Raw genomic sequence first — 13,938 nt, 5'->3', positions numbered from 1 at the left:
GAACTTGTAACCACAGAAAAACCCCTTGGTGGGGTTTGAAGGACTGATGCCTACCAGAGCCCCTGCTGGAGTTGGAAGGGTGATCTCTGGCAAACTGATCAGCGTGTGTTTAGCATCTTTTCTTAGATGTTTTCTCTGTAATACTTTCCCCTGAAGAATAAATGCATTGGTTAGAAAGAGCTGTGTTGTGACTTGCAACTGAGAGCAGTTGCACTGCCTCAGAAAAGAAAGCAAACCACAGATGCTGACCTGGTCAGGCAGCCTGGCTTACTGGGAATATCACAGTGTAGGCAGGAAGCAGTGCAGCCTGGAAAACCCCCCGTCAGGAGGGAGAGAGACGTGGGTCTCTGCCCAAGAGAGGCGCCAAAAGCCTGAGAGGAGCTGCCCTTGCTGGACCACATCGGGGAAGTACAGGTGTAGTTGTGGCATAGTGCATACCAATAAGTCTGATTTTTTAAATTAAAGTCACATGAAAAAATAATTGAAGTCCTGATCCTGCAATGAGGTCTCCTGGAGCATACCGCTATACCTGCACAGAGCCTCATTGAAGTCAACGGGCCTCGGCACAAAACTTATTGCAGGATCTAGCCCTTAGGAATGATATTACCTGTAACATATTCTTTGCCACATGCGGAGACCTCTGCAATTATAATTATGTAGCAAACTGTAACTAAGTCAAAACCAATTAAAGATGTACATGAAGGGTTTTATTTGGTTATTTCTATTCCATTGTTAGACAGGAAGACTTCGAATTTTGATGCATCAGATAATTGAATTTTAGCAATACAGTCTTGATATTGTACATCAAAGGAATCATTTGTTGTGTTCCCTTTCTGCAAATTTAGATGTTAATAGAGTAGCTTCACTTCAAAGAAGCCATGAGCTAGACATCAAGGATTTAAAGATAGCTGCAGGCGTCTGTATCTCATGGTGTAGCACACTTTTCCCTTCTCCTGTCTCTACAGTTCAGTTTGTCAGGGCTGCAGAATCCTACTGATTGGGTGTTTTTAAAAATACACAACAAGGGAGGAAAAGCAAATGATCTGTCATTAATGAGGAGTCACTAATTAAGATTTGCCTCTTCTAGAAGACTGTAAACTGAGAAATGGTAATTGATTCTGGGAGAACTGTAGATTCAGAACACTGAGTTTTCTTTCCCAAAAGGCTCTCAGCTCTTGGTTGTAAGTTACACTGGTTGCAAAAACTAAAGGTTTGAATTCAGTACATAAGTTTCCCAATTGAAAAGAGAATTAAAAGACGTAAAAGTTTGATGATGCACTCAGAGCTTTGCAGAAATCAGTGGGTTGATTAGGGCGGGGTGGGGGGGGAGACTCTAACTGGACGTTGGCTTTAGCAGGGAGTGTGGTCCTGTGGTTAGAGCAGGGGATTAAATGTCAGGACTCCTGGATTCTCTTTTCAGCAAAGCCACTCACTGACTTGCACTGTGGCCTTGTGCAAGTCTGTATCCCAGTTCACTCATCTAAAAAGTGTCTATAATCAGAACCTCTTTGTCTGCAATGTGTCATAGGTGCCTGAGAGTTAGATTTGCAAAGAAAAGGCCCAGCGCTTTCATTAATTGCATGAGTATCCCAGTTAGCTGAAGACTCTGGAAACCGCTAGTTCACACTGGGCGTGCTCAGAAGCTTAAGTACCAGATCCAGCAAAGCACTTGAGGGTTCTACTCACATGCGTAAAGTTATGTAAATACGTACGCTCTGTCTTGGTCGAGGCCCTAACACAGCAACTCCTGTGCTAACATTACATTGTCTCATTTGCATAGCCCTGCCCACACTCTAGCTTGGTATCTGTCCTTCCACAGTATTGCCAGCCCCAAGTGTTCAAAAACCATGAGTCAAGTCCACCCAAAATCCTGAGACTGGTGTGTGTGTGTGTGTATAAAATGCCAATGGATATTTTTATTTGCCTTCCGTTTTTTGAGCTTTTGGGTTTGTATTGTCAAGCCTTCCTCCTGAGGGCTAGACACTTAACTTTCCTTACCAAAAAAAACCAAAACAAAACAAAAAAGATGCTCGCATAATCATATGACTCCAGGGATTGGAGTTTTAAGAAAAATCATAACAGTCTTGATAAAATTGCAAGAATTGGCAACACCACTCATGTTATTTACTGCAGGTATCTTATAAAAATCCACTATCTTTGTTTCACACCCTTCTTCCATTCTCATCCTTCCTAAAGACTCACTGAAACCCACAAACACTAACCCACAGTGATCAAGCTGTCCAAGCCAACATAATCTGAGATGGGAACTGAACAATGTTAATGCTCTCCTCTAGGTCTTCCTATGGGTGTTGTCTTATCTGTGTTTGTCTTAAGGACTGTAAACTCTTCAGGGCAGGTACTGACCTTTATTTTTGTGTCTTGTACAGTGCTGGCCACTTAGCAAAGATTTAGAACATACTTGACTGGGTGGTTGTGTGTCTACATGGATTAATGTCCATAAGAAACGTTGATATCCTTTGCTGAAAAGGCACACTGCAGACATATCTTTTCCATACTGTTGTTCTGGTCAGAAAAGTTATTGTAAATATGGCATGTTTTACAAATAGATCAGTTTTCTAGGTTCACTCTGAGTCTCCTCTCTGACCGTACTGCCTAGAATAAGATTTTAATTACTCTTTTCTCCTCTCGGCACTCCAGATCTAGTATAGCTATGGGAGGGTGAGCTGGGTTCTATTCTAGATCCACATTTGGTGTTGGACGGTATTCAACAAGGGGGCTACCTTTCTTGAATTCCCCATCCCTTTTACAGTCATACTGTGAGATACGAAGGAAAAGCCCAAATGGTTATAAACTGACAGGCAGAGTAGAGCGGGCCTGTTATCTGTTCAATATGTAACACCGTAATCAAGTGAGAGAAAACAATGGGCCCAGATTCAACCAACAAGCATCGCATGCACTTACCCCTGGGTTGAACTTGCATCAGTGTGCTCATCAGAGATGATACAAACTCCTTTCCTTAGAAACCTTTCCTCAATCATTTTTAAGTGTGTGCTAAGAATTCAAATACTGAGTATCAGTTCCCCACCCCCTCATATACACAAGGTCTGTGACTGTGGAGTGTCAAAGAACCCAGTTGGCTGAAAGCTAGATGTATAATTTATGTTTAATCACGGGATTATGTAGATAAACAGAATCTGCCGCCTAACAGCATCAGTTTGTTAATCAGTTGTAATCGCAGTAGCATTAATAACGCGAATCTGCAAGCATCGTGTCAAGCAGGCTCACAAGTCAGCGTAACAATTGTCTGCAGTGCAGTGAGATCCTGTGCATCATTTTAACTACAGTGCCATGGAAATTTATGATGTATAATTTAGTACTCATCAGAAAAATATTTATGGTATTTGAAACTAGCACGTGTGCAGCGGGCCTTTTTTGTGTCTCTCCTATCTCCACCTTCCTCCCTTGTAACTACTGTATATTGTGAGAGTGGTGTTGCTAATCAGGGCATCATATGTAAGGAATAATGGAAGCACAGCACTGCCCCTAGATTTTCTCTACATTTCCTGCATCTCCACCCATTCAAGTGCTTCTCAGCAATGCATAGATGCTTGCTTCTTTCTTCCCTTTACCATAGTTCAAATACTTTCCTAGTCCTAAGGTCGTTATACGTGAAGGCCCTTCTCCCACAAAGTCTTGCAAGGAGCTTTCCTTCTAAATGAAAACACCACCAGTGTGTCTGTGTACCCTCCCCAGGCATGCAACACACCGTTTTCAAATTCAAGACTGTCTGTGTGCAGGGAGAAACCTTAATTGCTAAGCTATGATTAACATCATGCTATGTAGTTCCACTTATAGAATTTTCAGACTGTAAACAGGACCATTCTCATGACCTTAGGCTCCAGTGGATTTCTCTTGATAACACCATCTAATCGGATTTAGAGTTTAATTAAACAGCTGTCACTTTGCTTCCTCATTCTGCCGCGATTTAATGTTGAATTAGTTCCTAAATTAGTTAAGCCTGAATGCCTGCCTTCTTACAACTGAGAGGTTGGGTGAACACAGGGATTGCTCTTCAGCTAAATCCAAGCAACAAAGGGCCCTATTCTCTACTCTGGTCTTTGCACAGAGATCCCACAGGCATCAGTGGAATTTCTAGGATTGGAACAAAGGTGTCAGATTCCTGGAGAGTTTACTATATTGGTGCCTACCCTTGAGGAATATGCTCAAATATGAGCACAGGCAGATCTCTCTCCTCTGGCTATAACACATCAGCTTCATGTTTTGTTTTGTTTTTCCTCTTTCTAAGAAAGCATATCTTTTTCCTGAATACCAGCTCCCCTGAATTTCCTGTGAGACTCAACACTAGGGCCCGAGATGGGAGGAAAAATTCTGATCTAAGTTACCTCAAATGCAGTTAGTTGAGAGTTACACTGGTGTAACTTATATCAGGATCTGCCCAAAGGTCTCTGCTAGTCTGTATTCTGTCAGTAGCATTGGCTTGGAGTCTAAAAACCTCACACATTATTGAAAAGCTGAGAATTTGGACTTGCCATACTATCTGTAATATTTACATCCAATTCTTTATTCCAGCCCTCGTTCACTCCGCTTCCCACATACTCCAGTGTAAATGTTGGGACTTGATTCGGATCTCACACTGTTTTAATACCATTGTGACACCAACGAAGTAACTGCTGATTTACCCCTGTGCAAATGAGATCTGAATCGGGGCCCAGATCCTCAGAGGTATTTAGGCACCAGGTCAGGGTGCATGTGCCTAGCATCTGAATTCCTGCCTCTTCATTATTTGCACACACACAAAGGCTCATTGACTTCCAAGGGAGTTTTGTCTATGCAAAGAAGGCGGGAGGGTGAGTAAACCTTCCTTCCAGTTGTTCTTGTGTGGTATAATGTACCATTTCCAGCCTTTGGGCTTCTTAATTGTATCATCCTTCAGCTAAACAAAGGAGACAAACGAATCTGAGTCTTCTCTCTGCCCTAACGTGATTGGTTGCACTTGAGTCACAACTAATTAAGTGCTTGGCTAAAAGAGGGAAGACAGCTGTCTAGGTGTCCTATCTGCTTCGTCTGTCTCTGTGGGGGGCCATTACAATGGATGTTGCACAAGTCCTAAAGATTCCATAACATACTTGTCTGTAACGATCAATAAATGGGCCTTTTTTCCCTATTTCCTTGCATCACTATGACCTCAGGCTGTATTCTGAGGTCATGGATGTGACTTCAGGATTCTATAGAAGGAGATATCATTCTATGCCTTTTCTGCCTCTTGGGGCAGAGTCAGATGGTTTGGTCCTTTTTTAAAGGTGTTGGGTGTCCAGAGAGCAAAAAACACCTGGAGTTTGACCTAGAAAGTTGTATGATACATTTTTCAGGCTGGGAATGGGCAGATCTTTTGTGGGTAATAAAATACTAGGTTGCAGCTGAAACATAACAATTAATTTTTAAAATAATTTCTCCTGTGCCAAAGTAAATCAGCTGGTTTTATGTGCTTCTCCCAGTAAGGACATTAATCTTACCAGAGAGACAGAGTGGGTGAGGTAATATGTTTTACTGGACCAACCTCTGTTGGTGAAAGAGAAGTTGGTACCCGCCTTGTCTTTCTAACAGCCTGGGACTGACACAGCTACAACACTGCATTAATCTTATCAAGCCAGTAGAGAAACAAGCATGAAAACGTTCCTTAATATTTCTACCTGTTGTTGAAATATGTATACACGATAATTATGTTCCCCTTCATATACTGGAAAAGTCCCATGGTGTTCATGTGTGGCAGGAAGACGTCTCCGAATCAGAAGCCTGTTGGTTTTCTGCTTCATACCAAATGACTGGCTTTGTGGTTGCATTGTTGGAATCATGCCCCATGGTGCTATCAGAGTTACAAAGCCAGCTTCAGATCTGCAAAGCCAGCTAGAAGAACTTGACACAACCACTCCAGTTAATTTCAGTGGGAACAGAACAGCTACTTCCCCTACTTCACTTTGGAAATCACAACCTGTGGTGGTTTGTTTTTTTAGGGGATCATAATACATTTATAACAACCTCATTCCAGGTTGAATATTGGTGCCTGCTCAGAATTCATCCTATTTCTTTCCTTACCTTATTTTTTACCCAGTTTACTTGGCATTAGTTTGTCCATTTTTTTTTTAATAAACAGGAAGAAAATCCAAACACAGTTCTTGCATGTTTTTGGTCCTTTCACAGCTCAAAATAGATTTGATTTAAAACCAAAAACTTTAATGGCTGTTTGCACGGAAAGTAGACTAGTTCTTGTGGGATTTTAAAAATTAAAGAAAGGGAAAATGTCCAAGATATTGTAATTGTTCAAATTACCTACATCTTATATTGGTTCTCAGTCTTTCATAAGGTTTCTTAGTAACCTGTGTGTATCCACAGCATAGCATGCAAAGTAAAAGCATATTGCTTTTTTAAAAAGTTTTCTATCCCTCTTCAAAGTGTAAGTAGGTAGCATTATTATGGCAGATATCAAACGTAGTGACAGTTGTTTCTAATGTCACCCAACGTGATCTCAAAGGTCCAACTTCCGCTCCACCATTAACTTGTACTGATGAATAACTCAGGCTGCTGCAATAATAAGACGCAATCTGGTGGAGTTTGGAAACTCAATTTCCAGGCTTTGATGGATTTTGAATCAGACCCTGAGAGCTCTTTAAACACACTGCTAAATTAGACCATTATAAAACACTTTTCTCTGCTGAGTGGCCAATCTTTTTATTTCAGCCATGTTTGTTTCTCTCTCTCTCTCTCAGGTTTTGTTCAGCTTTTTGAGGGACCTTTGTATCCACATCTTCCTTGTCTTTTTTTTTTTTTTAACAGTTTGCTGCCTGAACGCCTGTGCACCGAAGTGTGGATTGTGGGCCCAATTCTGTTACACAAACAGGCCTTTCCTTGAATAAAGGGGCCATAAAGGGGATGGAAACATCCCCCTGGGAATACTCCCTATGCAGGGGTCTTCTCTCCTGGCATATGGTTGGCTAATGGTTCTGCACCAGCCCTACTCCTGGCCCCCAGCATAGAAGGTGTGTTGTGAGGAAGACTAGGGGGTGGGACAAAGGTGGGGAGGAGGCATGGCCAGAATACGCAGTGCTACCACTATTCTCCGCTTCCCCTGGTCCATCGTGAACTGTGGGAAGCAGAACTTAAGTTAGTGCTCTGACTGATACTGCGACAAGCCCTTAACGGCCTCAGAATACAGGGCGTACAAAGGTGTCTGCAAGCTACCTTTGCCCCTTCTCCTCCACTCCAGCTCCAAGCACATGGGCAAAAGAAGTGAGAATCATGCCCCGTCTTTTGCAACAACTCCTGCATAGCACATTACGCTTGGAGGCCGAAGGATGGGAGTGACTGCAGCTTTTAATTTGCTTAAGCAGTATGTGGTAATTTAGTCACATATGATACTTAAACAGTTCCTGTACTGTACGGCAGTGATGAGTCGTGACTGATTTAATTGGAGATGAAGTGTGAAAGGTTTCCATCCTTGTTTTGATGGACCAGATGCCATGGTACCATAGCTACTGATTCCCTGCTAATGTCAAGGATCTCTAATCATACTAATGGTATTAGCTATTAGTGAATCTGTCTCATACATTTCTATTTCCTTTGTGCACATCATGCACTGAGTGTTCCTGAAGCTAATCCTGGCCCATGGAAAAAAAAAATCTTAAAACTTCAATGAGCCTTTATCATGACAAACTGCGTCCTTGATTTTTGATATTTTTTCTTGCAGATGCAGCCCCTGAAGTAATTAATCAAACTAAAGCCGTTCAAATGCATTCAGTTTCCCTTAATGAAACCATTAGCGGACGGCAGGAGAGTGAGGAGGGAATTTCAGCAGGTTTTCTAACCTTTGTGATAGTATCTCTACGATGGTCCCACTTATGCATCATATGCCTCTATAATGATCCACTGGAAAGAGAGAAACCGATATGATGGATTGTTAAACACCTGTCACGTCAACTCTGTGCTATATAACAGAGAAAATAGGACTGTCATTTGTATTGGCTGTCTAGGCTTTTGCCTTCTAAAGTCACAACTCATTTTCTTTTGCCCAGTAAAGTGGAAGCATCTGATTTGGGGGTGGGTGAACCAGAAGAGGCTTGGGCAGGGCTTAAATGCTCAAAGAGTATTTCCAGGGGCTCGGGGCTTCAGCCCTGCGGGTTTAAACATATTTACTAAAGCTCTGCTCCAGATTGCTCCAGCTGAATTTAAGCCATGGGCTTGGGTCTGGTGAAGGCAGGAGACCAGATTTGAGGGATGTAATGGCATCATCTGTTATGGCAAATCCATTGTTTTGGTCCAGGATCAGAGTTTAGCTGCAATGTGAAGCAAGCCCCTGATCTTAGTAAAGCTGATGCTGTTCTAACACACTTTCAGCATTTTCACCATTATCCTGTTGTGGTACCAATTTAGATGGCAGCTGGCTTTCTCCTCCTTGTGATATAGGGTTAGAGTCCTTGTGCTCAGGGATCTTAGATTTGTCATCAAGGGCAGATCAATAGCTTGTGGTCTTATCCACTGAACGCCATTGACACCCTCACCTCCAACTTCCTATTTCTTGTTGTTCATTTTATCTTATTCTACTGATTACCCACTACTGCATGCTTGAACAGGACTGAATTCGGCCCTGGAGTAAGCTCTAATGATTCCCATTCAAATCATTGTGTGTTACACCCAGTTATAGGCAGTTATAGGCTTATGTTACACGTGCTTCATCTCATCATATGTTCACACCTCTTCTTGTTTTGTTGGTTTGTTCCAATGGCTTGGCATTTGGTAGGCTACCATTAGATGAAAACATTGATAAATCCCAAGCCACACGGTGTGTTGAATGCTTGAAACTGCTTCTGTTTATGAGAGGTCTCTTATTCTGAGCCTGTCCCTTTACATTAGATTTCTCCATCAGTAATTCACTGTAGTAGTTAAAGACAAACTTGATCAGAATAAAATCATTTCAAAGCAGACCGGCGATAGCCTGAAAAGATGCTCTGTCACTTCCACAAGCTCTCTCACCCCTCGTTCACCCTCACGTCCTTCGTTCGCACAGTTTAACATTCTCAGGCACAAAAAATAAGTAAAGGCGTTAAGAGACTGAGGCAAAAGACTCATTTCCAAGGACATACGATGCTAGCAATATCAAAAGAGACAGCAAAAGATGTAGTGCCTTTGGGTTTTGAAGTAGCTGGTTGGGTTATTCTATGTACGTGGAGTTGGAATCCCACAGGAGGAAGGTGATTTTTTAAAATTATTATTGCTTATTAAACTATTAGAGAATTTTCTGAGGGCTTCCCTTCTTTTGTTTGTGTGTGTGCTTAAATGTCTGGCTGTCCAAAAGTGCTAATATATGGAACATGCTATGGGGCAAGATTTTCAAAAGTTAGGGTCTTAAGGCCGCGTGTTTAACAAAAGTGGCCTGATTTTCAAAAGTGCTGAGTACCCCTCAGAATCAGTGGGATATGGTGGGTGCTCTCTCCCTGTGAAATCAGGCTTCAGAAATCTAGGTGCCTAAGTAGGGACTGAGATACATAACTTCCAGCCCCTATTTTGGGAAATTTTGGACTTGCTTTACGATGTGGGATAAACGTGTGTACATAAATGCCTTAGGATCTGTGTAGGTTTCTTACTTGTCCAGAAGTGTCAACATTCCTCCTTCTTTTATATTATAAACAAATGCATTGTCCTCTTTAAAAAAAAAAAAGAAAGAAAGAAAAAGAGGAAGAGGTGAACCTCAGAGTAAAATATCGTAAAACTGTCTTAAAAAACAGTATGGATTTTAAACCAGTTAAACCTGAGCTGAAAATAAAACATTGACTAGAGCATCAGGGCCCAATCTTGCTGCTTTTGATAGCAATGGCAAAAATCCTGTTGACCTGCATGCTGCAAGAATGGCCCTGGTGCTTTTGCTGACTTTGACTCACTTTGTAGGGCTGGAAGTTAAAAGGCTGCATAAAGACTTGAAATTCTACCTAGAAGTCAGACTTGGGATGAAATCACTTGAAAAATGAAACTGCTGTTAGCTGTGTTGAAGGTGGATTAAAAGGTTTTTCCCCTTCAGATCTGATTTCAGGCTTTCAGGTTTCCTTCTGATTTTCCCTGTGGTTCACTAATGCCTGCTGGATTCCTTACATTGTTTTACAGCTTAGTGTCTTCGGCCATATCAAAAGAAACATAATCCTCCCGAAAAGTTCAGGTCCAGATAGTAGACCCCATCTCTTCAAATACCAAATACCACCATCCTGAACTGTGTTTCTGGTCCATCTCAATAAACAGTCCTGAAGTCCAGTTTTGTCAAGTAAATAGTGGGTCTCATGTCTAGCAGTAAGCATTTGGACCCTTAATTAGCTTGCCTGTAATATGGGTAGAAAGCGGAAGATGCCTGAAAGCGGAGCTTTTCTGGGGTGAATTGAACTGCAAAGATTTTGTTTTATATATTAGAGCATACGGTTAAGGTCAATGGGCTGTCAATGTGCATACAAGAGTTTGTCTAATGCAGAGAATATAAGTTTGGATTTAATACATTTGAATAGGTTGCTTCTAGTTGGAGAGAATGATGTCAGATCATCAGCTGGTGATAACTAGCTTGTCTCCATTGACTTCACACCAGCTGAAGAGCGGGCTCTGGGTTCTTAGGAATCTCTCTAACCCTCCCTGTGGTTTCATCCCAGAAACTTTTTAACAGTGCTGTGCTTGGCTTTGTGTGCAGGACACAGAAATTCTGAACACCGCGATTCTCACGGGGAAGACGATTGCAGTGCCCATCAAAGTGGTTTCCATTGAGGAGAACAGCGCCGTGACGGACATCTCTGAATCAGTGGAGTGCAAGTCCTCTGATGAGGATGTTGTCAAAGTAAGTTCCCCTCATGTGCTTGCTTCCCAGTTCTTCCTGCCTTTCTATACAGAAATGGGGAAGGGGAAGCAGAGCCGCGAACTGACCAATAAACCTGGCACTGTGAGTTAGTTGTTTCCAGGCTTCAGATGGATAATAAGGTGGTTTGTAAAGGCACAAAAGGGAGCTAGGTACCTCAGTGAAGACACTGTTGGCTTTCAATGGAAATTGAGCATCTGACTCCCATTTGTGCCTTCGAAAATCTCTCCCCTTCAGGTACGTCTACACTGCAAAAAAACGGCCTATGGCACCAAGTCTCAGAGCCTGGGTCAACCGACTGAGCTCACAGCCCAGGGTCTGAAACCCTCTCCCCCAGCCTAACCCCAAACATCGACGTGCTATTGTTAGCCCCGTACATTGAGCCCTGCTCGGCAGTCAATTGACCCAGGCTCTGAGATGCGCTGCCGTGGATCTTTTTTATTGCAAGGTAGCAAGAGATACAATAGTAACATCTTAGTAACAGCCTCACATAATTGTGTTGGTGTGTGAACCCTTTCGTTGGTATGTGAATTCCTGGGTTGGTATGTTAGCTCCTTTACCCTTGTACAGCGAGCAAACGCAAGGCCTGTACACCATTTTTAAGTCCCATGTAAGCCCTCAAAATAGGGCTTAAGTAGTGCATGGTTCTTGTACAGGGGTGAATTTATCGTTAGTGCATAAATTGTAAACTTCTTGGAACAGGGATTGTCATCTACTATATGATTGTCTAGCATCAAGCTCCAGCAGCCCAACCTTTAAGCACTACTGCAGTATAAATGTTATGTAATAATATGGCATTGACCCCATTAGGCCTACGATATGCATCTAGCAAGCATATTGCAGCCACAGGGATGTATAGTGCAACAGATTGATTCAGATCATTGGTGCCTTATTAAAGCAGCAGAACCCCTGGGTACTGGCAGCTTCCTACACTCAAGAGCTCACAATGATGCACGGCGGTGGGATTCATGTAGGAGTCTTTATTACAGCCACCTAAACACTGCCCCCGATTAACTTATTGTGATTACCTTCGTTAGAGTGAGTATGAAATGAGTTAATTCTTTAATGAATAATCATGGACACAGTTTGCCATCTTCAAACCAAGGAGGCAGAGAGAAAGAGAGACCAGGTGGGCTTGGAAACTTTGTCACTCTTTGAAATAATGAACTGAGGACAGCAGCAAGAGGCCTTTATGCAGATGTTCTTGTGCCTCCAATGGATCCCCAGGATCTGTATAGCTCTTTAAGGGATCCAGTGGGCTTGGGGGAAGAAGGCTGTTGCCTGTAGAAGAAACAGAATCACACAGAAGTCGTTATTGATCCTCACCGGACGATGTACATATTTGCAATGACAGTAGAGTGACTGCCAAAAATATATTAAAAACCCAGAGTAATTATTTGATGTGTTGAAGAAAATATTTGATCAAAAATTGAAAGAAAAAACAAACCCTCTTACCAAAAGAGAGCCCCCTTCAAACAGTTTAATATCAGTGTTTCTTGAGCTATTCTCAAAGCATTTGATGATCTGGAAAGGACAAAGTTGTCTTGAAGTGTTATGACGTATTAGCATTTCGAGCTCTACTCTTGGGCCTGGTCTACATCTAAAACTTGGGTCACCCTATGTCACTCGGGAATGTGAAAAATTAGCTGCCCTAGGTTGATGGACCTAGCTACTACTTCTCAAGGGGGTGGATTTACTACAGTGTGGAAAAGCCTCTTATGTCACCATAGTTAAGTGTCTGTGTCACAGCGGTAGCATTTGTAGTGAAGACTTTTCCCAAAGACTTTTGTCTCTATAACAAAGATTTTTCAAGGGGAGGCTTTTTGCATTTGTTCAGTTTTTTAGGTGGGTTCTAAAAGCCCATCTTTCTAACCATTCTGAGGTTAAAGTGAAATAAAAAACTGGAAACTAGTGCTCAAATGTTCATTGGAGTTGAATGGAGGAATTTTTGAGATGTAATTTCTTCCTCTGAAAAAATGTTCTGAAATGATTTAGATTAGTAAAGAAGCTGTCGTTGTTACTTTCAGAAAAATATGCAGTGCACCCGAGGGGATGCATCTATCACATGCAAATGTTAACTGCTATAAATAGCAGGAACATAGGACTGGAAGGGATCTCCTGGGTCATCGAGTCCAGTCCCCTGCTATCACAGACAGCCCTCTTATATAATCCCATTCATAAATTTATCAAGCTCCATTTTACAACTAGTTAGGTTGTTTTTTCCCAGTACTCTTACTGAAAGGCTGTTCCAGAGCCTCACTCCTCTGATGGTTAGAATCCTTCTTCTACTTTTCACCCCAAATTTATTCACGGCCAGTTTATTCTTGTGCCAACATTGTCTTTTAGTTCAAATAACTCTTCTCTCTGATGTGTTTATACTGAGCAACCATATCCCTTCTCTGCCTTCACTTTCCTAGACTCTTTTAACCTACTCTCGTAAGGTAGGCTTTCCATTCCCCAATCATTCTAGAGCTCTTCTGTGCACCTGTTCCAGTGTGAATTCATATTTCTTGAACACGAGTGACCAGAATTATACAGTGTATTCCATATGAGAGCTCATCAGTGCCTTGAATAATGACATTAATGATTCCCTCTCTCTACTGGAAATATCTTGCCTGATAGATTCTAGGACCACATTTGCCTTTTTCACAGTAGCACCACATTGGTGGCTCATAGTCATTCTGCGACAGACCTGGCTGAATTGGTCGTTCTCCTCCTCTGTCATTTCCAACTGATGAGCCCCCAGTTTGTAGCAGAAATTCGTGTTATTAATCCCTAAGTGTGTGACTTTGCCTTTTGTACAGACCATTTCTGTTACTCCCATCTTCAAGGCCCTGCATAATTTTTCATTTCCCCATGTCCGGAGGATACCTCCCAACTTTGTGTCATCAGCAAATTTCATTAGCAGTACCAAGACCAATCCCTGAGGAACTCTACTACAGACTGAACCTCTCTAGTCCGGCACCCTCGGGACCTAACCGGTGCCGAACCAGAGAATTTGCCGAACCACGGGAAGTCAATATTGTAGCGAGCGGGTCTCTTTTTATTTTTATCTCACCGAGGCAAATAAACGGAACAAC

The 13,938-nt window shown here is 42.1% G+C and overlaps 1 protein-coding gene across 2 annotated transcripts in view; it reads left to right on the top strand.

Moving 5' to 3' along the window:
* LOC125623221 (transmembrane protein 132C) overlaps nucleotides 1-13,938 on the top strand; it is a 299,990-nt gene that overhangs the window by 248,959 nt on the left and 37,093 nt on the right. Inside the window, exon 5 of one of the 2 annotated variants that reach the window (XM_048822277.2) lies at nucleotides 10,697-10,840. The exons of the other annotated variant lie outside the window; for it this stretch is intronic. Coding sequence (XP_048678234.2) covers nucleotides 10,697-10,840 — 144 coding nt within the window. The remainder of the gene's footprint in view (nucleotides 1-10,696; nucleotides 10,841-13,938) is intronic. 2 annotated transcript variants of the gene reach the window in all.

The sequence above is a fragment of the Caretta caretta genome, chromosome 15, assembly GCF_965140235.1.
Source record: "Caretta caretta isolate rCarCar2 chromosome 15, rCarCar1.hap1, whole genome shotgun sequence".
NCBI lineage: Eukaryota > Metazoa > Chordata > Testudines > Cheloniidae > Caretta > Caretta caretta.
This window is presented reverse-complemented; position numbering and strand designations above follow the sequence as displayed.